This window comes from Sinohyriopsis cumingii, chromosome 3 (genome assembly GCF_028554795.1).
Source record: "Sinohyriopsis cumingii isolate HCF-2022 chromosome 3, ASM2855479v2, whole genome shotgun sequence".
NCBI lineage: Eukaryota > Metazoa > Mollusca > Bivalvia > Unionida > Unionidae > Sinohyriopsis > Sinohyriopsis cumingii.
In genome coordinates this window covers 67,235,443-67,263,394 of record NC_142963.1, presented here as the reverse complement: position 1 = coordinate 67,263,394, position 27,952 = coordinate 67,235,443, and the positions used below count along the sequence as shown (strand labels likewise).

The 27,952-nt window shown below is 35.3% G+C and overlaps 1 protein-coding gene across 1 annotated transcript in view; it reads left to right on the top strand.

The window, feature by feature from the left end:
* Positions 1 to 24,035, top strand: part of LOC149803026 (uncharacterized) — a 67,232-nt gene extending 43,197 nt beyond the window's left edge. Inside the window, exons 10-15 of the mRNA XM_089952581.1 lie at positions 4,060 to 4,142; positions 5,507 to 5,673; positions 7,345 to 7,562; positions 7,926 to 8,124; positions 12,195 to 12,382; positions 16,664 to 24,035. Coding sequence (XP_089808707.1) covers positions 4,060 to 4,142; positions 5,507 to 5,673; positions 7,345 to 7,562; positions 7,926 to 8,124; positions 12,195 to 12,382; positions 16,664 to 17,062 — 1,254 coding nt within the window. The 3' untranslated portion in view covers positions 17,063 to 24,035. The remainder of the gene's footprint in view (positions 1 to 4,059; positions 4,143 to 5,506; positions 5,674 to 7,344; positions 7,563 to 7,925; positions 8,125 to 12,194; positions 12,383 to 16,663) is intronic.
* The last annotated feature ends 3,917 nt before the right edge of the window (positions 24,036 to 27,952 follow it).

Here is a 27,952-nt window from a genome sequence, read left to right as displayed (position 1 = left end):
ACTGACCCACAAGAAGCTACTGGCAAGCTTTCTCACATACCCACATTAGCCGAATCCAAGACTCGAACCCACGTAGATAGAGGTGAGATGGCAGTGATCCGTAACAAAGAGCGCTTTAGACCACTCAAACACACACACACACACACACACACCCGAATAGTAAAATTAGTTTTACTACTCTCAGGGGAGAAAGTTTTTGAACTCCTTCACCCTCGTGAAGTAAGGAGGAGGCTGGCCCTATGGAGTTGCAAACTCTTGCAGCACCATTTTCTTCCGACTGTCATGGTAGATATACATTTAGTCCTTTTTTCATGTGTCTGGTAAGGCATCACAGACAATGTATGGGTCCATTCCACCTTAAAGGATGGCTGCTGGTTTCATTTCAGGAAACATACTCACCTATCATAATCCTCATTCTTTTTTCACCAGTCGAAACTGGTTCAATTAAGGGAAAAGTTACACTCCCTTCGGTGGAAGAGCACTATCAAGAGGGTCGAAAATGACCAGGCTCAGGCTTTCTGTTCCTGGATCTTTCTAGTATTGAATAAAAAGGTGAAAGTTTTGGCTCATAATCAACCTTTCCACCATAAAGAGATTTCTTTGGGAAGAACACATAAAGATGAAAACTACTGCTTTAGTCTGGAATGCTTTAAAGCCCTGCAATAAGGTGGTCTCCATCAATCTCCGAGATGTTTACCTTCACATCCACATCCATTAGCAGCATTTGAACCTGTCTCTATGGATTTTGTACGTACAATCCTGATGAAGAGTGCACCAAAGTCATGTGAACTTGATCCAATTCCAACATCACTGCTGCTTGAGTGCTTAGATCCAGTATTGCCTTCACTAACTGATGTTATTAATACCTCTCTCTCATCCAGGGAATTCCCATCATTTTTCAAAACTGCCATTGTAAAGCCTCTGCTGAAGAAACCAACACTAGACCATAACAATTTAAAGAACTACCACCCAGTTTCTAATCTCCCATTCATATAAAAAATCTTAGAAAAGGTTGTTCTATCCCAGCTTGTATCTCATCTAAAACAGGTTTCACTGTCTATGTAGCAATGTACAATCTGCATATTGCCCTTACCACAGTACTGAAACTACTCTACTAAAAGTAATTAATGACATTCTCTCTGCGTTGGATAGCGGAAAGATTACAATCCTCACCCACCTTGATTTGTCTGCAGCATTTGACACAATAGACCATGATATATTACTTCACTGTCTCCAGCATGTATTTGGCATTCATGATACAGCCTTACTGTGGTTCAAGTCCTATTTGGTCAACAGGACACAAATTGTATCTGCAAATGGAATACACTCCAGCCCAGTTGATCTGTGTTGTGGTGTTCCACAGGGGTCTGTTCTTGGACCTGTTGTCTTCATTCTGTACACTCAGTCGCTCTCAAGTGTCATAGATCATCATCCAGTGTCTCACCAATTGTATGCTGATGACACCCAAATATACAAATCTAGCCACCCAGCTGAAGTTGATGCTACCATCCAAGGTGTAGAGAGGTGCATTTCTGATGTGAAATCATGAATGACATGTAACAAGCTGCAGATGAATGATGATAAAACTGAGGCCATTTTGATCACAACACAAAGACTTTCTCATTCACATCCTTTACCTCAAACAATAAATATCAGCAACGCCAACATTAAATTCACACAATCAGTATGAAACCTAGGTTTTACTCTGGACAGTACTCTCATATTGCACCAACATGTCATGAACATATGCAAGGTTGCATATCTTGAGCTGAGACACATCAGCTCAATTCGCAAATATCTTTCAGTTGATGCCACTAAAACACTTATGTGTTCATTATTAATTTCAAGACTGGACTATTGTAACTCAATTCTGTCTGGTTCATCTCAGTATCTACTCTAGAAACTTCAAAAAGTTCAAAACACAGCTGCTCAGATCATACTTAGAGTACCATGATAGAGCACACCTCCCCACTGCTCTGTACCCTACACTGGCTATCCATTCGATCCAGAATCAAACACAAAATTTGTTCTCTGTGCTACGTTTCACTGTCGGACTCTAGTCCAACTTACCTATCAGATCTCACCCATGTGTACACACCAGCAAGATACTTAAATCGTATACTCATTATTCCCACTATGAAAACAAAGTCACATGGACAGCGTTCTTTTGCATACCAAGGCCCAGCAATGTGGAATGAATTGCCCACTGAACTTAGACACAAAGACACAGTGATCACATTCAAGAGTGCTCTCAAAACTCACTTATTTCGACTGCAAGAACAAACTTAAAGATCTAATAATGTTTCCTACCTGAAATATTCTCAGCATGTTTTTTATTTTTTTAATGTTTTTTCTAATTTTATGGTGTTTGTTTTTGTAATAATATTATTATATGTTTTTTATCTTATAGATGTTGTCTAATGTTGTAAAGTGCTTAGAGCTTCTAAAGATTAGGTGCTGTACAAAGTCCTCATTATTATTATTATCTTCCTTCTACATAGAAAATACCTCCAGTTTTGTGCCAGCAAGGGGGTATTTTAATTTTGAACTCTTCCTTTTGGCCTTGCCTTCACCCCCAGAGCTTTTACTAGGATGATAGGTACGGTCAATCCTATTTGAGGTGATTGTGGATCCCCATACTACATTATTTAAAAAGCTGGTTAATGCACAACATTCTCAGATTCGTTTCTCTGTTGGTTGACAGTTACCTATCTCATTCTTATCCCCAACACAGAGAAGCTGGATATCTTCCCCTCTCAGGCCTTTGTATATGTGGGGATGAATTTCCTCACCAGTCTAGGAAGGGTGTGTTTCTCCAAACAGGATGGACCAAATCTTGTCCTCTCTTCCCATTTAGCTCTGAACTTGGCTGCAGACTTGGTTCCCGTAGAATGACTTCACTGTTACTGTCTCCAGGTCCTCCTTCTCACAAACTAGAGACTGCACAAGGATCCTCTACCAGCTCCGATTCCTCTCTGATCTGATTTTCACTACCACAAGCAATGTTGGCTAATTCAGGATAGGTTTCTAACTGGCATCCCAATTCACACCCTCAATACCTGATTCCTTTCAGTATGCAGATACATCAGCAGGACCTGGTGTTCACATAGTGCCAGAGGGATTTCAGTCAATCCTTCATACAAACAACTTGGAAATGCAGTCAGTTTTCCCAGCCTTACAGGGGTGTTTCAACTTCATAAAGTGTCATTGCATTATGGTTGCTTTAGATAACATGTCAGTAGTAACATACCTCAGGCATCAGGGAGGTACACATGCTTATTATGTTTGTATAGAAGTCCAAGTGTAAATAGGACAATATTCTGTACATTGGCTTTGACTATAGAGTCAGAATGGGATTATGTTCTCTTCAGTTCTGGCCCTCCAGCATTAGTTGGAGGAAGAAATAATTAGCTAGGACTGGGAACTAAGAGTCCTGGAAAACGAAAGCAATGCAATACAGTGTAGTAGCAGGTAAGTATTACACGATCAAAATTAGTTTTACTACTCATGCAAAAACCAGTTCAGGTATACAACAGAAATTTAGTGTGCAAGTTGTATGCATATGATCTGTTGAGATTTTCATGCAATTATATTTCAAAATGTTATTAAAATGTTTTATATGTTGGACTGCTTTCTGAATGATTATTATTAGTGGTGTGATGAGTAATTTAAATAAATTGAAGATTAGTCAGAAGATCCCAATGACCAAGCATTCAGGTATGATATTCAGCAATTGATTACAAACAATTTAAGTTTCCTTCCTGATGAAATTTTGTTTTTACACTTTTAATTTTAACATTTTCAGTGTATCACACCCAAGTATAGCATCAGCCAATTGGATTTTTTGTAAGATAAACTGCTAACAATTATAATTCCATGAAGTCAGAGACACTAAGCTATGTTTCCAAGGTTGCAGAAATGACATTTATCCAAAAGAAAATGTAGAAAATTTCTCAGATTGAAATCAATGCTTGATCAGTTCCTCCTCCTCCTCGATCATTAGTATTTAAAAATTAACTTATTTCCAACATCATTCTTTACACTTCTCTTTTCTTATAGGACACTGACGAGTTTCCAGGAATACCAAAACCACACCTTGACAACACAGACAATCAGAAAAATAAGGAACATAGTCTTGAAAAGTAAGCTGTACTAAAGCTATCAAAAGTAATAGCATCAGAACTTAATTCTCTGCTGCTTTAATACTGACAGTAATGAGGTCCCAGCTATGTAGTGAAGATTTAAATACAAGCATTAGTGTTCCATTTGGCAACTTAACCAATATGATTTCTAACTGTGACTGCCAGATACATTTTTAATTCAGATCAGATTGACATGAACTGCATGCTTTAGTAAAGAATATATTTTTTCTTTAGCAGTTTTTGTATTCTCTTCTATCTCCAGTAGGATTTCTCAGTTGATATCAGTGTACAGTGCATAAAGTTGAGTTTTCGAGACATGCTTATTATCAACATTTTACCCTCCCATTGTGCATATAGTCTGTGTCTGACATTTTAGTTGTTCTGTTATTTACTATGTTTGTAATATTCAGTGGACTATATAAACCCCTCAAAACTTATCCTCAGTATAACAGAATCACCTCAGGATTAAAAAAGTTGTGTCCAGAAGTTTTCTGTCTTTAATATCATGTTTCTATTTTGGCAGTAAACCAAAGCCCCTCTACTCTGAAAACTGAAACAAATTTTGATCCCAGATTTAAATTTACACTGAAATAAACCCCATAAAACCAAAATTCACTTCATACTTGGAAATGTAGTTATTATTTTATATTCCTGACATGCCAGGCCATATTATTTAGTTAACAAATATTGTACTTCACATATTGGTGATAAATTGTCCCATATGCATGACATTTGGAACAATACTTGGCATGCATTCTGTCACAGATTAAGGTTGACAGTAGGTTAATCCATAGTCTATGCACCATAAAAAGAACCAGCTTGAAAGGTAAAATTATTCACAGCTAACTGCTTATAGATAAGCCATTTAAGAAAGATTATGTATACATATTATCTAATTGTGATTAATGCTGTTTGTTTGAGTGCAAGATTCATGGAATATTTGTGTTTTTATTTATTTTAAAAAAAATTAAATCCCTGCTCTTGACTAACTAGTCATGCAGCCTCACATTTGCTTTGCTAACTGAGGCCAATGAAACAGTAATCTAAAAGTCAGATTAACTCGGTTGATTTCCAGAGGAGAAAAATGTTTAGGTATATTTATTTAAATGGCCATGACCATCACTGATTTGATTTTCAAATCATAACATATGTATATTTAAAAAGCCATGACTACCATTTGCCTTCACCCAAGATGTCAGACAGTACTTTGACTTATATTGTATTAGGATTAGACTAGTATAGGCCAGACTGTAAATTACAGTCAACAAACAGCTGTTCTGACATAAATTAACACATGAATACCAAGTCTTTTATTATAGAAAAGAAGTACTGTACATTTTTTTGCATAGTCTGTCTTATTACAGTGAGGCACAGATTGCAATCAAGCAGCTTATAGAGATCCCTACCGATGAAACTGCAGAGGTTGATGAAGAGACCCATTCTACACAGGGATCATCTGCAAAGTGTCCTGTCTGCATGAAAAGATTCAGAGGGAGCAACTACCTTCGACTACATATGAGAACACATACAGGCAACATAAATACTGCAAATTTCTGTTTAACTCTGTGAAGAGCATACAAAAACTATCTTTAACCTTTGACAACATAACAAAAATGTTGAGCTTAGCAGAGTTTCTCAAGAAACAGGACAATAATTCAGAAATGATGTCAGATGAACCACCAAAGAAGAAACCAAAATTTGATCTAAAGTTTCAGAAATCTTTACTGTTACAGTAGAAATGGTTGCAACACAGCACCAAGTTGGGAAATATATTGTGTAAAACTAACCCTTGTATGTTAGAATTCAGCTGTTTGAGTTGTAGGACATCAACTCTTACACAACACACTGAATCACCAGATCACATATATTTTTGGAATAGATATATTCATGAGACAGTAGCTGTGAACTGTGAAAAAGTCTACAAAACAATAAAGAACAATTGCCTAAATTGTTGAAGTTGTCTAAGATTTATGTGCATATGCCCCTTCAATCAGCCAACAGTAAAAGAGGTTATCAGCACAGAATGCTAATCATACATGGATAAAAAAACAGAAACAGTCAGCATATTAATGGTTATTAATCTAGAATGGGCATCTTATTAGAATCTTAATATGAGTATACCATTGATAAATTTGAGCAGGAAGAAAGAGATATATTTGGATGTTAAAATGTTGGGTAAATAATGAACTATGGTGACATCCTTCCCCCTCCAGCACACACACACACACACATTGCATTTAGTAAGAAGGGAGATTTCTCCTTTAGACAGAATCCCTGCAGCATCTCTGTAGATTGATTTGGAGTCCAAAGGTCAAGGTAAGAGGGACTCCATGAAGGAAACTGGTTTATATCAGATACCTACAGTTCAGTGTCAGTAACTTGTATTTGAGTCAAGAGAAGCTTCTATCAATTTTGGGGTCATAGGTCATTGATTAGGGTTAGTGAAACTGAAAGAAAAATGGTGTCCTCAAAGTAACTAGTTTTGTGCATTTTACCTTGACCATTGAGATAGATAAGTCTTCAGAATATTAACATCCCAAGAAAGGGCAAGAGCTATTCCATTTAAATGTACATTGGCTAGGGGGAACTACACACTTTTGTTGTTCTTTTTTTTTATAGATTGAGATATGGACGTTTTATCTCCTCCCACACACAAAGTGGAATTTTTATCAGGAAGATTTAAATGGAATAGCTCTATGATTAATTTTGTTGCATACTAATGATCAGACTCTGTATCACCTTTATATGAAATTAACAAGCCTTTAGATAATTTTTGCGCTATGAAATTATGGTACTTTTCAATTTTGAGAAGTAGTTCCTTTAACTTGTCAATTCAGCTTTTCTCAATCCGGTTCTCATTTTATATTCTCATTTATGATACTTGACATTCATATACTGCATTAGAAGAGATGGGATACAGTTGACTTAATACCAACTAAACTATTTTTAATAGTGCAAAACGGCTAAAATAATCATATATTATCGGTCACATCTTTTTTCTGTTCTTTTTATCTTTCCAGCATAACAGACTAACAGCTAAAACCTTTAGAAAAACATGTTATTACCCTTGCTCCTTTACACTTGCAGCCATGGAAAAATAATTCTTATGCTACTTTGTCATATTAAAACCCTAGTGTTCTTAAATGCAAGTTAATTGTATTAGAATTAATCTTTATAAAGTTTTTCTTTTTGGTCTCAACAGGAGTAAAACCCCATAAGTGTCCACATTGTGATAAGACCTTTATTTCCAAGGACACATTGGCCAAGCATTTGTCCGTCCATGTTGATGACAGGAATTACAAGTGTGGTGAATGTGGGAAGCTTTTCAAACGTCTATCACATGTACGAGAGCATATCAAAATCCATTCTTCTACCAGACCTTTCAACTGTACAGTCTGCCAGAAGACTTTCAAGAATAGTGTAAGTTCTTGATTAAACCTAATATAGATTGTGTAAAGTGATATATTTTTTAAATTAGCTGATTCCTCCATTATTAGTAATTCCAAACTCTGCAACCTGTTTGAAGGGACAAGAAGAGATGACATGATTTTAAGACTAGGTTGGAGTTAAAGTCAAAGAAGATTTAACTAATAAGAAAACATGTACACCTCTCAAGAAGTTATATCCCTTGTGTTTCTAATCAAACAAGATATGCAACATAATTGAACGTTATGTTTCTTGTTAAAACAGGTTTTACTGTTTTTGTTAAACTAGGTAACTTACTTTCTGGTTGTTTTTGTTAATCTAGATAACTTACTTTCTGGTTGTCCTATTTCCTTTCAGAGTGCAATGAAGGTTCATCTCAGAACACACACCAGCATTCAGCCATACGAGTGTACACATTGTCACCGTCGTTTCCGTGAGAAGGGTTCTCTGATCCGTCATGTTCGGATGCACACAGGAGAAAAACCTTACAAGTGTGGACATTGTGGGCGGTCATTTGCTGAACACGGCACCCTTAATAGACATCTAAAAGCTAAAGGTTTGTATGATAATGAAGGTGAATGTGTCATTTACAGAACCTTTGGCAGAATATCGAGTTTGTACTTTGTCTTGCCATGGCCTAAGGAAGACTGGAAAAAGTTTCTTGCATAGTTTATGCTCAGTTCTACGGCAGTTAGATCATAAGTCTAAATTTCTCATTGACTCTCCTTTAAGTCAGGGTATACTTTGTTAATCTCATCCATCTGTAAGAGATAATTTGTCATCTGTGAGTCATGGTTACACATTCACAAAATAAGATAGCTAGCTGTATAGATTGAGATACAGTAGATGATGCATAATAAACAGAATTATATAATTGAGTGGATAAGGTACATATTTATAACGTGCACTTTGTACATCTTTCTAAAATAAAATTCATAGAAGTAGATAAAGGTTGACATTTTAAATCCATTTCTATGAGAAATACTACATAAATTTTCATCAAATGCTCATCACTATCCTACAGATATTATGAACTTCTGAGAGAGTGTTTGTGTGATTTGAATTTCTAACGTAGCTTTAACAATTTTTCAGTCATATCGCTATGATGTCTGCAGTATGGCAGTTTATAGTGATGTTTAGCACTGGGGCACTATGCTGCAGACATTTAGCATGTTGTCCCACCCAGTCACTTTATCCTGACACCAGGCTGACCAGTCCTAGCACTAACCTCTTAATGCTGAGTGCCTAGTGAGGAAGCTTTTTGTACCATTTTTATCAGTCTTTGATAGGAGTCAGTCAGGGTTCGAAACCTGCGACCTCCCTCATCCGAGGTATACGCTCAAACCACTAGGCAACTGGAGCAGTCTGAGAGAGTGGTGGGTGTAAGATGAAGTTGTCTACATTTGCAGCATGCACATTGGAGAGAGTGTTGGTATACTTCCATGTCACTTTCACACACTGTGACTGAAATGTCATTGGATATTGTACTTGTGGAAATTGTAAATGATCTAAACACACAGCTAACTAAAATGACTGCACCCTTGGGCTTAAGAAATCAGCCTGAATTAGTCTAAAGTACACTATTTTTAGCAGTTATTAAAATAAGGGAAATGAATTTTGCCAGACAAGACAATACCAGCATCTGAAAGGGCAATGAATGAATTACCAAATATATAAAATGTAAAAATATGTTATCGGTTCTTTTAAAAAAATACAATTTAACAATTTACCCCTGAAGTCTGGGAAGTGAAAATGACCAAGTGAACCTAGCAGTTTTTTGAGAGGCGTACATTTCATGTAAGGCCAAGCTGTATACTCTATAACCTATATTACACCCATCAATCATACATCAAAATAAAGGTAATTAAAGGTTCATTGAACAATACCTAAAATATACAAGGTCCTTTTTAAATAGCCAGTATAACTAGTGGGTTTGATCCCTTGTCGAGTCATATCAAAGACTTCTAAAAATGGTATTTACAGCTGCTTCGCTTGGCATTCAGCATTAAGAGGTTAGTGTTAGGACTGGTCAGCCTAGTGTCAGGATAATGTGACTGGTGGGACATCATGCTACATGTTTATGTTTGAAAATCAGTTAAGTGGGAGCGTCAGTAATTAGTGTATATGCATAGTGTTTCATTAGCAATTGTGCTTCAAGTAATAGTTTTTGTATTTTACAGTAATATTGTCCGTTAGCATTAAGCATGCATGGATAAAATGAGATCTGATTTCACAAGGACTTAAATTTTTGGACAACTGTTCACTTAAATGAACACTCAATTTAAATAGGAATTAAATTGAATTTTCATATATTTGTATTTATTATTCTGTCATTCGTTTTTACTAGTATTTGACAACCATGGGTTTTTCACATTTCTCTTTATCCAAACTTCTCACAACATATCAATTTAGGGCAGTGAGTGGAAATTACAGCCACTGGATACTGTATAGATGTTTGCATTGAAACAATATGAAATCTTGCATGATTCTTTTTTGTTAAAGGTTGAAATAGTTTTGTTGATCTCTAGGAATTTAATACATGTAGAATATGGGGGGGCTTCTTCATATGTTGCTAATGTTTGTTAAGTTTTTAAATTTTTGGTTCAGGGCAGCAGCATAATGCTTGAAACTTGATAACCCATGAAAATTAGTGAAATCACAGTAACTTAAGTAGATTCTAGGAGAAGGAGCTGCTGTTTTAAACAGTACAATTTATTAATGACATTTTTTTAAATGCAAAATGTTTTTATACACCCACCATAAAACCACACATTATATTTTGATGTTTTCTATCCATCCTTGTGTTAGGTATTTCATTTCTGCAAAATAACTTTAGTTGTCTGCCATCTACAGTTACCAAAATATATGAACGGCTTGCTCCTAGTGTAAGCAAGAACCCTAGTAATCTTGGGCTCAAAAGTCCAAAGGTCAGGGTCACTGAAATGGTTTCTGCACAATAACTCTAGTTTTCCATCATCTACAAGGACAACTCTGGTGGCATAGTGGTTAGAGTGTCCGCCTCGGATGTGGGATGTCACGGATTGTAACCCCAGCTGAGTCACACCAAAGATTTATAATAATGTTGCTAACAGTGGCCTCACTAGGCATTAAGTATTAAGAGGTTAGTGTTAGGACTAGTTACCTGGTGTCAGGATAATGTGAATATGTGGGCATCATGCTGCATGTCTTGGCATGATGCTCCAGTACTAGATATCATTATGAACTGCCACACTGCAGACATCGTAGCAATATGACTGAATTTTTTTAAAGCTGTGTTAAAAATCCCAAACAGACACCCCGTCATCTACAGGTACCAGATTTTGTGCGCTTGGGGTTATGAAGAACCCTAAGAATTTCAGGTGCAAAGGTCATGGTTATGTAATGAAAGAAGAAAATTGGTTCCACCCATAACATTGGGTCTTCACCATAGACCTGCCTCAAACTTTTTGGATGTCTTGCACTTACTGTAAGGAAGAAGCCTATTGATTTAGAGGTCTAAGAATCAAGTTCACTCTTCTGAAAGAAGTAAAATGGTTTCTTCTCAAAAATGTATCACAAGGACTATGAAAAGGAGTCAGGCATCAAATGAATAAGACATCATTGTGTTTATCACTATGGATAACATGTTGATCTTACCTTAACCCTCTCTTTTGGACAGCTTTTATAACGAAGCTGAAGAACAAACTCCTTTTTTGTTTCTACAGTGCCAGCCCAAACCAGAGGATATGGGTGATGAAAGCCTTCAGATTAAGGTGGGATCAACTGTATGTCTACACCTTCCCACCTTTCGTAACAATTCCTCACATTCTTTCCAGAATCAGGACCTTCAGGTTGAAACATCTGATAGTGCTCCTGTGGTCCAGCAACAGGGAATTACCACTGAAGAGAGATCTTTTGTCTCAGTTTGGAAAAGAATTTCTCAGTCTGAGAGAGAAAAAAAAAATTCTCTCAAAGATCAAAGCCCATTGCTATTACTGCATCTTGAGCTTTTCCAAGTGTTCTTTGTTTTTGAGATCATAAAGCCTCTTTCTATAGGTCTCAGTCCACCTTCTAATTGTGGGTACAGGGAACTAATTTTATTTTTATGTGATATTTACCTGTAATTATTCGCCAATTCTGTCCTCCCTCATGTTTCAGGTGTCCTTTCAGTCTCCATCCAAGTCAAAGAATTTTTTTTGGTATGACTGGATTTAATAAGGTATCAGAATGAGATAATGATTTTTATTACAGACTCCAGTTTCTAATTGGAGATGGGGATAATCACCGTGGTGTGGGTCTGGTGGTTGGAAAAAAAAATAAAGCAATGCAATAACATAATTTCAGCATTACATAAATAAAATTTTACCTCCCCAAAAATGTATTTGAGATCAAAGGTCAAGGTCATTCTGATAAAAAAGAAAAGAATTATAGTTTCTGTGTAATATTTCAGTTGTCTACTGTGAACTGTTAAACATGGGGCAGTGTACAATGTGACATTTAAAGTACTCATGTTTTATCATTATCAGTATCGCATGGGTACAGTGCAATATTGGTTATCTTGAATCAGTTTATCTGTATTACTCAGTCATTTGTATCATTTATGTGGATGATACTAAGCTTCCATGTTATTTATCATTCTCATTCCAGTTCCTTGCTCCAGTAACCTGCAACAGGAGCGTGAGAAGGAACTAATTGCAGCCCATAATACTAGTTTAGTAACAGATTATCCCACTGTCTTGGCAGAATTTTCATCTGTGGTGGCAGATACACAGCAGTACATAATACCAGAGGGAGAAGATGAGGTTCAGCCTATGCCAGAAGAGGAAACACAGCAGGTAATTTTATTCAGTTTGTTAAGATTTAGGATTAAATTTAGGCAGGTTTTGCTATTAGATTTTTTATGCTGATGTACCATTAAGCCACACACACACATACACCCATTAATGGATCTAGTCAAATATAGATTCAGATTACTTTGAATTTAAGAATTAAAAGTACATGTTTCTGTTTGCACAAGATAAGAAGGTCTAGGCCAGCAGGTTCAAACTTTATTCTGCAATTACACCTAACTTGTATAGAACTCTGTAACAGGAATAATGATCATAGTTCTGTATTTTTTATGCATGTGTTCTTTTTTTAATAAAACATTTCTTGTTAATTCAAATCCTTGTGTAACAGATATACCAAGAAATGACAAGGTGTTTACATGAGGCAGAATCTTGTCACAGGAGCACATTTTGAGTAGGTTGAAGCATTCAAACTTGTATGAGGATTGATGTGGAGTTAAGAGATTTACAAAGAAATACAGCATGACAGCTGATTCAGGCTGGCTTGGACAGGATTTGAACCCTTCACCGACTGTTTGTGTTAAGCTAATGACTAAGCCACAATTTGGAGGGGGAAGCTCATTAAGATATATATCATCATATCATCAAATAAGTTTATCAGTGTAGGATTCAAATAAAGTTGCATTAGTCTAAATATAATAAGGTTACAGAGTTTGTAACAATGAAGTTTATGAGGAATGGATATCTGAAAATAATCTTTTTGCTCAAGCATGAACATTATTAAGTTACAGTGACCAACTTTTAATAAGGTTGAATTATCCTTTCAGAGATGCATCAACATTATAAATTTTCATGAGTGGGGTAGATGGAGTCCAAGAAATTAATGGAATAATATGAATGATGAAAATACATGTCACTCAGAGTGTGTAAATTTGGTGTGACCATGTTACTCTCCCTGAAATGCATCTACATACCAATTGTCATGTGTAGGTGGAACGGGATCCAAGATATTAATGGCATAATAATGGCTGAAAATAACAGATCCACTCAGTTGTGAAAATTTGGTCACAGTGACCTAGTAATGGATAAGATTGAATTACTGTCAAAGATGCATCCCCATAAGATTTATCATGGGTGTTGGTAAAATAGGGTCCCATATTTTGAGGGTATAATCAGTGGTTAGTTGAGAATACACAAGTCACTTGAGCATGAAATTTGAGTTAAAGTGACCTAGTCTTTGTATAGCTTCTTCCTCTTCCTAAGATGTCATCAATTTAATTTGTATTAGTGTAATTTAAGTAGATCCAATATATTATGTGAATTAACAACAGTTGATGCACATGTGTGTCTTAGTGAATACATAACATGAACATAATTATTTACCATCCTACCATTCAATCAACCAACCAACCAACATACCTGCCAATATTCATTCATTAAGAAATATACATACACATTAACCACTGTAAATTTCATGCTGAAGGACTGAATGGTAGACAACCTATATTTATGTAAACTTAAATCTGACATCTTGTACAAAATGATTTTATACCTAGATACCAAAGAATGGCTTGTACCTTCTGACCTATCAACCAATCAGTTAAACAATCTACTTGCACGCCTTCATTTATGAAGACATATACATGCATATCAAGCATTATAATTTGGACAGAATAGCAGCAAGCATTATAATTTAGAGAGAAAGGCAGGCTTGTAAATTTGCATATAAATATTATAGAACATTTAAACTGGTTCTGTTCCATTCTGCAACATACCAATATCCCATGAATAATGGTATTTTGCGTAATGGAATGAAAGTACAATTTCCATACAGATTATATTAATAGTAAATAATAATGCCTTGTGTTGAGTATATACAAAAGATATGGTTTACATCACTAAAATGAAAACTTAATTTTATCTGGTTTTGTTCGTTTCCATAAAGTACCGATATCCCTCAGGGTAATGGTATTTTGCAAAATGGAACAGAACACAGAGATATTTAAAATATGAAATTTATAAAATGATTCATTAATACAATGCAACTGCACAACAGGAAACTGACTTTGTAATATTCATATTCACTTCAGAATAGGCCCAAATAGATTAAGCTCTTTTTTTGTTTGTTAAATATAGTGGAGAAAAAAACAACTATTTTTCTTCCATTCCATTTGGCAGAGTACCAATAGCTGCTGATAAGACACAGGTCACACAGCTGTGAAAATTAAGTCACAATGATCTTGTTTTTATATGGTTTATCTATTCTTGAGATGCATCCACATACCAATTTTTTATGTAGGTAAAACTATTAAGGGTGTAAGAAATCACTGTGAAAATAAGTGTCTAAATTTTAAAATTAAGCCAAAATGACCTAATGATGACATTGCTAAGTTACTCTTTCTGAGATGAATCCATATACCAATTTTCATGAATATAGGTGAAATAGGTTTCATTATAATAAGGGTGTTACAAGTAAAGCAATATTTACATGAACAAGTGGCAGTTTTGATACAAATGCCGCTTAAGTCCAATTCTGTTCCTTCAACCAATATTTTAGTCATGAATGTGTTACTAAAAACATTTTATTTGTTCCCATTTATTTGTGTTGGGTATCAGGAGATATCCTAAAATGACCTGAATTAGCTACATATTTTTCTTACCATTTTCAATACAGTGAGAGCAAACTTGTAGCGTGGGTGCATCTTAGCCACACACCTAAATGGGGTTGTTCTAAACAACTTTCACACATTGCCTGAAAATAGTGTCCATACTTTAGGTCCAATATGCTTTCACATATTGTAATGCAACTCGCAAATCTTGGTACATCCTAAATTTGGTGATGAACATGTGTCGTATAAAAGCTAATTCACTGTTGGGTATGTGCTAGAATTTATTTGACGTTGCTTCAAAATAATGTTTCGTTCCACATAAGCATAAGTATGTTTGGAGCCTTTGTTCCACTTTTTAAAATAATCAACTGTTTGACCTATTTTTAGCTTAAATGACCGTTAAGGCCAAGTAAATATTGCCCCACGCCCAGTGTCCATCTGTCAACAATTGCACGTTCTCAGATGATTGCCATTATTTCTGATTGGAGTTCAATAATAATAGATCAGTGAGGTGATTATGCATCTGATTGAATTAGTATTTTGCTTCTAGAGACTTTTATTTCTGATCCAGTTTTGGTCAGATTTTGTCAATACATGGATCATCAGATTGTCAATTTTTGTTATCAATATTTACGCATTTAGGTCAGTTGATTTTGCATCTTGTTGGCTGACCATCTTACCACATAAAAGGCAGTGTTTCTGACCTAATTTTGATCAAACTGATTGATCTTGTTACCCGTCTAGGGACTTTTGTATAGATTTTGAAAAGACATTAATCAAGCTGGATAAATAGGCTTATATCATTCAGGTCTCAGATGTGTATGAGTATGAACTAGATCCATGCATGTTAATGATGTGATTTGGTATTTGATTGCCTGAGCTTGTCAGCACTTGATAAATTATTTTTGACATGATTTTGTTTAAAGTTGTTTAATTCTCTTACATCATCAGGATGTTAGATGAGTTTGTTTACGAGCAAGATTTGTATTTATACTGTAAACTTGTATCTGACTGGCAGAGTTTGTTACCACTGTGGAGACTGAATTTATATTAGATGATGCTAAAATTTGGTAATAGGCTTATATCATCACAATGCTTAACAGATTCTATAAGAGTTATGATCTGCAAATAGCAATGACGTTACAATGCATCTGATTTGCTGAGCTTTTATCCAATTTTGATAGAACTTCTTAATTAGATTTATCGTTTGGCTTGATGCTTTATGGCACAACAACAAAAGTAGGTTATTTAGTGTCAAGGCAGTTGGAGTAAAGTGCCTTGCACAAGAACACACCATGGTAGCTGACCCAGGCTTGTATAATGGTAGGATTCAAACCCTCACCATGTTAGTTGCAAGTCCGGAATGGTAAAGTTAATCACTGCTGCACTGACAAGGTTTATGACATGACTTTGGATGAGTTCAGTTATGACCATTATGACCAAGACCTATTTATATTAATTTTGCCTTCAAATTTTGAACTAATTTTTATCAGGCTAGTAAAATAGGTCAAAGCCACAGAATATCAAGGTTGGGAGAGTTTACATAGGGTTGTGTTCTTACAACTTTACAACAGCCTGCTCAGTGAAATCAACTGTTCTGTAAAAAAAAGGTGAGCAAAATCAGGACCACTTGAGCTTCTTGTTTACTGTGTATTTTCTAATAAAATCCCAGTGGCAACAAGAGATCACATTGTCTACATTCCCTTTTGTTCTGTTACAGGCAGCCGAGTATGTTGTGGTACAGACTGAAATGGGAGTGGAGAATATACAGAATGTCCAGATAATTGGGGCTAGTGAAGCAGACCCTTCACTTCTCCATGAGCTTCAGGTGTCTGGTGATTATGTTATGGTGCAAGAGGGACAAGGGGTTGGGATGAAGATTATTGACAGCAGGACTGGTGAAACAATTGCTCTTGTACCTGCAGATGAAATTGGCGCACAAAATTCAATGCCAGTTACTATGATTACATCTGATAATGACATTGAGGCCATTGCCATGGCACCAGATTCTGATATGAATGAAGTGTTACAGCAAACTCTACTTGCTACAAACCCAGATACTCAGGTGGAGATAACTACAGAGATTCATGAGTCAGAGATTATAACAGAAAATGCATAGACTACATGATTATCTGGCAGTTTTACATCAGATGTAACAGAAATTTCACTTGTGAAGTTGGACTTTCTGTTATCAGTAGAATTCAGGGATGTGTGTAAGGTTATTAAATATTTGAAAAACAACTCTACTAACATCTGTTCTTGTAAATAAGTGTATACAGTGATGCCTGTATCAGGAGTCACCTTTATAGATAGCTTAGTACAAAGGACTAGAGGTGTGTGGCATTATCAGTATACTACAATATTTTTTCTGTTGTACATACTGTGGTACTTTTTCACTGTATGGAAATTCCAAATGAATCTTGTTATGACATTGTGTTGTCACTATTCATGATAAAAGAGTTCAACAATTTTTTTTAGATAAAATGCTTGTATATGTCCCAAATTAATGGTGAATATTACAAATATAATCTTATTGTATACTCATTTAATGTTACATGTTTTGCTCCCCATTTAATATTACATGGCTGATCTGGTGTATAATACAGATGTTCAGTCTGTGATTTTCTGGGGATAACAGGAGAGGACTGTTAGCAGCAAAGAGTGGTGTCTGTGTGTGTGTGTATGTGTGTAAGTGTGAGAGAGAGAGAAAGTACTTTCCTGCTGAAATCTTGTAGTTGTTGTAAGGTTTAACGCCATTTTTCAGCACAAGATAGGCTATACACGGTGGCCAGTATTAATGGTGGAGAAAGAACCCGGAAAAACCTCGGAAAGAACCACTGACCCACGAGAAGCTACTGGCAAGCTTTCTCACATAACCACATTAGCCGAACTGAAATCTTGTATTGATCTCTTTTTAAAATGCAGGCAAAGAAAGAAAGACTCAGGGAATCACGAGTCAAGATGGTTAGAAATACACCACATTTGGAATGAACTTGATTCCACATTTAATTCATATATATTCCACAATGTAAATCATCTAAAATACCGAACTTAGCTAAAATCTAATTAGCTTCAAAGTTTCAGAAAGATGGTTTACGGAATTATATTTTTTTTTAAGAAACAAGTGAAAGAACTTTTAGTTTGTCTATTAATATTACTGAGGAATCAAATTTATTTAGTAAATCTTAAGATAAAACTGACAAACATTTGCCACATAAAGGTAGATGTATAACAGAGAGCTGCTACTATTTTAAATATGATGCAAAGTCAGAAGAATTACATTTTGTTTCAATATTGTTAAGACTATTTTCATTACTGGGGTACGCTGGGCATTGTATGTTTGTTTACATCTTACATTATTGCTACTGTTGAAGTAGAAAATAAAGAGAAGAAAGCTAAACAATATTTAGAATTTTTTTGTTAAAAAATATCTGATTCTTAAAAATCTTGTCTGCATGTTAGAAAGAGACAAAATTGTTTGTTTAAAATACATGCTAAAATTATCACCTTTAGGTTCAATGCATCAATAATTTCTTGTAATGAAAACATAAGAATATAGAGTTTTAAAGTACATTGGTCCCCCCTCATGAATGGTTCCACATACCAGTGGCCACCCACTTTTTACGGTCAGATTCCCTTGGCATCATCAAGTTTGTGTTAAAAAGTACCCATTAAGAAAGGCCACCCCTCTGACACAACCATTTACCATTCAGAAGTGGTCACATTTTATCTTAATGTGTCCAGAGCCAATATTTAATTCATACTGTATGACAAGTAACCAAATTATCTTTACCAGTGTGTGTGTCCTGTTGTCAGGTTTTTGTTACTGAAAGAAGTGTTGGCTAAATTACATGTACCACCAAGATTAATATTATATCATTAATGCCAGCATTAAAGAAAAAGTGGTCAACAATGTCCTAACACTAACCTCTTAATATTGAGCACCAAGCAAGGCATCTGTTAGTACCATTTTTATAAGTCTTTGGTATAACTTGGCCATGGTTCCAACCCGCAACCTCCTGTATCCATGGCAGACATTCTAACCAATAGGCCACTGGTTTATGTTGGGAAGACTCAAATATACAAGGGGGAGCCCCGAGTGGCCGAGTGGTCTAAAGCGCTCACCGTTCCGGATCACTGCCATCTCACCTCTGTCTGCGTGGGTTCGAGTCCAAGGCTCGGCTAGCGTGGGTATGTGGGAAAGCCTGCCAGTAGCTTCTCGTGGGTCGGTGGTTCTTCCCTGGGTTTTCCAGGGTTCTTCCTCCACCAGTTACACTGGCCGCCATGTATAGCCTATCTTGTGCTGAAAATGGCGTTAAACCCTAGAACAACAAATATACAAGGTAACAGATAGGGAGAATATTCTGCGGCAGTGGAAAAACGGAGTAAATGGAAAGATAATTATTTTAAATGTCAAGCAATGTATGTATTAAGATTCAGTTAACGTTTTTGAATGGTTTTGCCATATGCATGTCAACAATAACTATTCGTCTTTCACACTTAAGAATAAGAGCTATTAATGTTAACTTGAAATAAGACAGTTCTTAAGACAAAAAGAACCTTTTAATAATTAGTGCTACTTTTAAGTGAAGATATTAAATGCTTTGAAGTTATTTGTAGCTTTCTTACTGCATACACGAACTTGTCACAAAAGATAGTCCCCCTCTGAGAAGGCCACCCGTCTTACATGGCCACTTTCCTAGTGCAGATGGGGTGGCCATATAAGAGTGGGACCACTGTCCTGTAAAATAATTACTATTTGAGAAGGAAGGAAGAATTCACTTGCATATGACTGCAGTTAAAATTAACTCGCTTAGGTATGCATCATGTATGCAAGCACTAGGTCCAAATGGAATCTGATGAAAAATATTCAAGCCAAATCCAACTTTCAGAAAATTTTTGGACTAAAGAAAAACCAACCAGAAAAAACAAATGTCATGTTTTTTTAGTTATTTACTAGTATATGTGAATGTGTTAAGTATATGTATTCCTTTGTAAGGCTGTGAATCATCTGATGACTTTTAGAAGCACACTTGTTTCCTATCTAAACTTTATGCACTTTTCTCAAGTCCATGAAATACTTTCTAGTTTGTTGAGCAAGTGTTTTATGTTTACTGTATTCTTCCTATTATGCCAAGAGTATAGATAGCAAACTGTTGGCTTCAGTATCAACACTTTCGATTTTTATCAATAGGTTCTTGACTGTCAGCTCAATGCCTTTAACAGTATCAGTTTAGGTTTCATCATCCCACATTAGTTATAGCTTTTAGATTGCATCTTATACAGTAGTTAACATACACATAGCAAATTAACTGCTTCGGTGGCCAGGAGGTTGTGGGTTCGATCCCCAGCCGAGTCATAACAAAGACTTACAAAAATGGTACTAACAACTGCCTTGCATGGCGCTCAGCATTAAGAGGTTAGTGTTAGGACTGGTTGGACTGGTGTCAGTATATTGTTGTTGTTGTTGTTGTAGGGTTTAACGCCATTTTTCAGCACATGATAGGCTATACATGGCGACCAGTATTTATGGTGGAGGAAGAACCCTGGAAAGAACCACCGACCCTCGAGAAGCTACTGGCAAGCTTTCTCACATAACCCACATTGGCCAAATCCAAGACTCAAACCCACGCAGACAGAGGGTGTCAGTATAATGTGACTGGGTAGGACATCATACTACATGTCTGCGGCAAGATGCCCCAGTGCTAGACACCACTATAAACTGTCACGCTGAAGGCATCATAGCGATATGACGGAAAACGTGTTAAAGCTCCAAATCACATACACACATAGCAAATTCATCTAAAGTTTTGGCCATTTCATTTTCGGGGTGGGGGTGGGACTGTGGTTTTCTTTTTGAGCTAAAATATTTCTTGTATCTCAATGTTTTTCCTCCAAATACCAGTATGGGTATTGTATGGTGTTACTTGCTATTAATCAGAGCAAAATATTTTTTTAAGTATTAAAAGACAGACATTTAATAAAACAGTACCAGACCCTAGTCAAAGAACAATGAATCATTAGTCTCCAATGTAATTGCAGTCTACCATGTTACCTTTCATGGTATGTTCAGAAATGCTGTGGTAACCTATGGTACATTTTTTATAGTACCCAACTCTATGAAGGAAACATTTTCAGTAAGGATAATGTTTATAGATAACTTGTGTTCATTTCGTCAGGCCTACCTAGGCAAAAGCCTAATATAATGATCATTTTGGAACATGTCTCTCCATACATCAATATGTATGTATATACACTGCATACATATGTATGCATATTATGTCCACACCTTAGATTAAGTTCAGTCATACACATCATTTTTTAAAATTAAGTTCATTTTTAAAGATTTACTTTGAAGCTAAAGTGGGCTTGGCAAAAAGGGAATCTCTTACATTTTACCCTTTCCATAATATATACTGGTGTTTTCCTTTTTTTATACATTTTGTTTTACGTTTCACTTGAAATGTACAGAAATACATTAAAACATACGTGACAAGTATTATTAGACTCTCCTGTGTAAAATTTAAATTACAGACCAGTTCATGTTCAGGAGTTAAGACAAAAAGGTGGGGCAATCTCATTAAGATCAGATCTCTTCTGTTCTGTGTGAAGATCTGACAGCAACTGCTGAAAGGTTATATTCTGGTAATCCATGTTATTACCTAATTGTTAATTTTATCAGCCAATCAGATACAGTTTGGGAGACTGAGCATTATGTCTGAAAAAAAGCATCAATGTGTGCTGAATGATTCAATTCACTTTAAAATTTCTGAAAACTATTTTGATTGGCCAATTCAAAGGTCACCAGAACATAACCCCTTAGCAGTCGCAGTCAGATCTTCACATAGAAGACAGTAGAGATCTGATTTTAATCAGATTGATAGGTAGGGTTATCCACCTGTCTGTGTGCATACCTACTTATAATTGTCTTTCTGTATTTATATGTACACAAACCCATACTCCAAAATCATGACATCAACATATACTGTATAGCTGGTTATTTTAGTGTTGAAGAAATTTTAGTGATTTAACAGTCTAATATCAAGAGCTAAAAATAAATCCCATACAAATTTATTATCTGCTCAAGTACAATTTTAAAATTTCATTTTTTTAATTAAAAAAATGCCCCCTCCCCCATTTGTTCCTTGAGAATGCTTTGGTAGTTTCTCAACATGGTAAAAGTGTCTCGACGTTAACCATAGATACTATTGTAAGTCATATCAATTTGAGTATCATTATATTTAGTAAATTGTTAATTATAATATAATAGCAACATTTTTTGGAAATTTCCCACAGGCAAACATTTTACTCTTTGTTCATTTTACTTGAAAATTGTAGACAAAATGTGAATTAGAGCAACAAAATCCATCTATCTACTTGTTAATTCTAAAGAAGGGACTGATGCCTGCTGAATTTATTTAATCTGGGGACTAGTGTACATTCAGAAACTTCTAGTCCGCTGATTTCATCTATCTCAAAACTGCTAGTAACTTAAGTTGAAATTTGTAGTAAATTCTGGTCTGGTACCTCTCCATCCCAGCACAGGAATCAGTGTATTTTAAAAATGGGTTGAGAATGAAAAATTTCCAAGTGTAAATGGCCATCTTCAAAATGTACAGAGAATTTATGTTATCCTGATAAATTCTGTGGGCATTTATTTGGGTATTTTTTATATTCTCAGCTCATTTTAAAGATACATCAGATTTCTGTGATCATGTTATCTAGTCTTTGCTATTCAATCAGATGTACTCAGATCCAACAATGGAACAGACTAAATTTAACTTCTAGGTCGCAGTTGTGGAAATTTAAGGGTGTTGGCAACTTAAGAATGCCCTCCAACTCCTAGCAGACAGCAACAGTTTGAACCTTCAGTTGTGAAAAATACACGAGAGCAAGTACCTCCACTCTGAAGGCTTACACGGAAAAGTGGTGTGTTTTCAGGAACTGATGGCATATTAATATCTTTACTTTGTTGTGCTTTGATCCCTCATCTGGTATACATTTTTTCTCTGGCTCTTCAAAAAGAAACAGTTGGCCCCAATTACTATCAAAGGCTACTGCTCCATGATATCAGACTTATTCTAGTATCATGGTAGACATGATATTGGGCATGATAAAGATCCATTTGATCTTTTAGCCAATTTTGATCTCAACTGACCGAAAACCTTCACTTTGTTTTCAAAATGGAATTTGTCCTGGGTTTGAATTAAATTCTATCCTTTAGCTAAATAAATTTACAATCATACAAAATATGTTTCCTGATAGCTTTAGTTTCAACATGCAAGGTGAGCAAGCTACATGACCTTTATTTCAACCCGAGCTATCTTCAGTTCAGATCAGATGGTTTTATAGTCTTCTCTTGAAACAACCAGGATTTGTACTCAAAAATAGGTTACCATCTTTGGGAATGAAAGAGTTGTCATTTGCTTGGTCTCTTCCACGTACAGGTTGAGAGCAATGGCAGAGACATGTTGTGTCACATGTCATCCCCTCTCAAGCCCTTGATTTCTAATATCCTAACGTTAACTTAATTAGGTAAGTATTCTTGGAGAAACACAATTTACTTAAAAATTAACTTTTCTTGATTGTGGTTAAAACTAAATGTTAATCCAGGTAAGAAAAAGATGTTAAATGTATTAGACTTTCTCAACATTGTTCTAGTTTTAGAGAAAACAATTGTATCCCCTTTCTAGGCATGATTTTGGTCTTCCCCCCCCCCCCAAAAAATCTGAATTTTTTTAAAGGGGAGTTTGAGGGTCCTCCCCCAATGGGGTCTTGAGGGGGTAGTGCCCCCACCACTCATAAAACACTGCTCCTGGTGCAACTAATGATCATAAAATAAACCAAAATAATCATTTGAAAAACTAATAAACTTACAACAAATATTCAACTGGACTTCAATAATTTCACAATATTTACAGTCACAAGAATGTTTTCCAATACTGTTGATGCTGAAGTTATTTCATGAGCATGTCTGTGTCCACATCATAATTGTCACAATAATTTCTCAATTTTTGCAGCAAATATATTATACTTGTCTCTTCATAAGAAAGCTGTAAAGTACATCAACTATATATAAATAATCCCATACATTCACGTCTTTTTGTCCATTGGACACAACCTGTCGATATGCCAGTCGAGGTCTTTTTGCAGCTTTGGCAAAGATTTCTTTAGCCTTTATTTTTGTCACCACTGACTTTAATGTATCAGGGTGCAAGTGTTTTTTTTCTTTCTCAATGAGAGCCTTTTCTATTTCAAGCTGGTGCTTGTATTGCAGACATGCAGTTCACATATTCTGATAGAGGGCTACATCTGTTCTCTCATGCAAGTAATTAACTGCACTTTTTCTAGATGCCTTCTGAGCAACAATTTTTCTGTATGCAGCTTCTTTTGTAGGTGCTGCTCCAAATGCGATTACCGTAATTCAGATCTTTATGGCAGAGGTCACAAAATGCCAGTCCTCTAGCGTTCAGTTTTCTTATAAACTGACCGACTAAATTTCCATCAACTTTTTGCTACAGCCATTCTTATTTTTTAAACCTTTATCTAAACTTTTTGTGTCATGGTCTCTCTCAACAACTTGATACACCATGTTTTGCATTCATGCTTCTTCTTTCCATTGCCACCAGTTTCAATTACACGAAGATTCATTGAATGATAACCTTAACCAATCAGAATACTCTTTACGAGAGTCGTGCGCTAACTAATTTATGGAAAGAATAATTTACAAAGGTCATTGCAGACGGAGAGTGGACATATGTTTTTTAAACACTGGATTGGAGATGATATAAAAAACAGACTTTATCAAGAAAAATGTGATTCAAGTCGGGAGAAAAGCAGAATTCTGCTTTAAAGCAGAGAAAAATCATGTCTTCCTTTCAGTGGTGCTATTAAAACCCTCAAGTAGAACCTTCGATGATTACAAATTTCGTCCTTTTCACTAGTCTAACTGGCTACAAGGGAAATACCACATCCCCCAACAAATTCACTAGCCTTGGGAAACTGGACTAGAGTAAACATTGAACCCTAGTCAGTATAATCTTTATATAACATGAAACGGTGGCATTTCAGTCCCCATTAAATCTTCCCATAGCTATGTCCTTTTGTTTATGTGTATAACATCTTTTTAATGCAAAAGTTCAGAAAGCCAAGTTGTAGCAAAAATTGCCACATGCTGATAAAATTTTGTGATTTGCTGTATCACAAGTCAATGTTCATTTCCAAGAGCACTTGATCTTAAATTGAATCATAAATAAAATTAAATCCATTCACAATTACAGGAACCAACAATATAAACTAATGGAACAGGCTAGCATATCAATTAACAAGGATACCATCCTCTAGTTTTGTTGTTCTCAAGAGTAACACAGCATATGCTTTAAAGACGCTTGTTAGGAGCAAAAACTATTACTGGTTGTTACTACTAAAATAAACACCCCTCTTGATCTTCAATTGGATTGCTTCATTACTTGTCAAGATTCACCCATACCTCCTCAACTAAAACCATTAAGCCTTATGTCTGTGTCAAAAAAGCCTCTATACTTGAAATACAAGTTGCATTTCTTGTAGCCAAAGCAGTGAACATAAATCTGACTTTCAAGTACTAGTTTGATTTATTGACCCTTCAAAGCTCTTGTACACCTAGAAAGTTTCTCAGCACAACAAACTGAACCTTTCTAATTTGTGATACTACTCCTTGACAGCCAAATAGGTAACTTAGTCAGACCCCTTGTTAAGTTGCCACAGGCAGTCACTCGGTAATGCCATAATGCAGAACTTTACAAATTATAGGAAAGTAATGGTTGTGAAGCATTCTTGTTACAGACTTGTCATTGGGATAATAAAAATGTACATGCAGAATATAGTTTTAACCATCATCTAAAAAAAATAATTAAAATATAGAATACAGTAAAACTGACCCCTCAGGATGCTGGAATCCTTCAGTCTTACAGTTGGGGGTGGGTGATAGTCCTGAATTTATTTTCTTCTTTGATACTTGTTTCCCAATATACCAAATCAAATTTGGTCCCAAATTTCAGCTGTACATGTTTTTAAAAAATAATGCCCATAAAAACAGAACTCACTTAAAACTTATGAATGTCTTTCAGTTCGCTTCTAAATTTCCAACATGCTGGACCAGATTATCTGCCGTTATCAAATACTGTAGCAGGCTTATTGGTGGAAATATGTCCAAGAGTACACAACTTAAAATAATACTTGCGCACCAACACAGATCAAGGCTAACAATAGGCTAATGCAAATTCTTTACATTACAAAAAAAGAAGCAAATTTTTAAGGTAACTTATTAACAACACTTGCAGATATTTCTTTTATGAAAGATTATGTTTATTATTTCATTGTGAATGATGCAGTTTTTATAAATGATCCACACTTTTTTTCTTCTGTTTATTAAATACCAAAGCTTTATTAACCAGGCATGCAGACTAGCATTGCCAGCACAGACCATCAAAACTACTCTAATGGTCTGATTCACTTGGCTGACTTCTGAAAAATCATTAAGTACATGTATTTAAATAGCCGTGATTGTAATATAGAATGAGCTATGCATTTTTGGGTTGAACTCTCCTTATAAGATAAAATATGTTTGTTCAGAGTATGAGTGCCAAAACCTACAAACATTAAGAATTACACAATTCTAATGAACTTAGTCAAGTTTTAAAAGTAACTCATTCATTAAATGTTTCTTGAGACAAGGACCATGTTTCATTGTGCAAAAACTATTTATTCATGTGACCAGATGTCAGTTTTGGAAGAAATATGTTCAGAAAGTTTTTAATTAAATATATTAACACAAAATAAAAGAAACCCAACAAAACAGCAGCTTTCTTACTTGTTCACTTTTACAACTGTTCTCTTCTAATTACATTCTCTCAATCTCGTCAAATAAGAACTTATAGACATTTTTTTCACATCTGCCCCCATCCTTGATAATAAACTAGGATTGAAAACTTGTACTTGGAAAGATAAATGTAAAGATTTTTGGCATTTAACTTCAAAATCTGGGTTAATGGTGATAACAATACTTGATTGGAAGAGAAATGTTAGAGTTGAAAATGAAAGCTGACATATTTTGGAGAGTAGATGCCTGTAACAAGTTAAAGGACTCAACCCTAAACCAAATAAAAATATAAAAAATCAGCCAACTGTGTGCAGCAAATATACAGAACATAAGATCAGAAAATTAGACAAAGATACTCAACATATCACTAATAAAACTAAATTCTTAGTGTGACGGCTGAAACAAATATGTCTTCCATCCCAATTGAACACTCATAATAGTGGATTATATACAGATTTAGAGGAAATACTGCTGATGTATACACAAGTAGCTAGAAGTCTAAAAATTCAATGAAATAATCAGGAAATACTGTAAAGTTCTGATGTGCAATAACACTTAATATATTTTCTTTTCCTTCGTTAATCAGTACCCATTTATCCATCTGACTTCTAATGGGTAAAAGTGCAAGTTGATATAAATGATGTTGTTTACCCTCAACACTTAGCACACTAACATTATTCTGAAATAAAACATCAGTGTAAACAGTAGTGCAACTTGTGCTAAAAATCTGATTTACATTGGTTCTATTTCACAAATATTGTGATAATGTTGGAAATGCTCAAGAAACATCGTTATGGAACTTGTCATGGGGATAAAGAAAATATAACTTGTATCAATATAGATATAGTGTTGGCTGTTGTTTAATAATAATGAGTCAGAGAAAAAATATCGATATAGTAGTCTATATAATTTATCCATATTTTATTTCATACCAATCAAACAGTACCAGGTAGCCTGTATATTAGGGCTATGATTTTTATACTCTAACAACTAATATAAGAAGCTACCTTACTGAATCACAGTTGTGGAAAAAGACAGGTTCTATTATATCACTGACAACTTTTGATACTTTTCACTAGGAAGGTTTTTTTTTACATATCTGGTAACGAGGTGGGACGGAAAGATAAATTCAATAAAACAACAAAAACA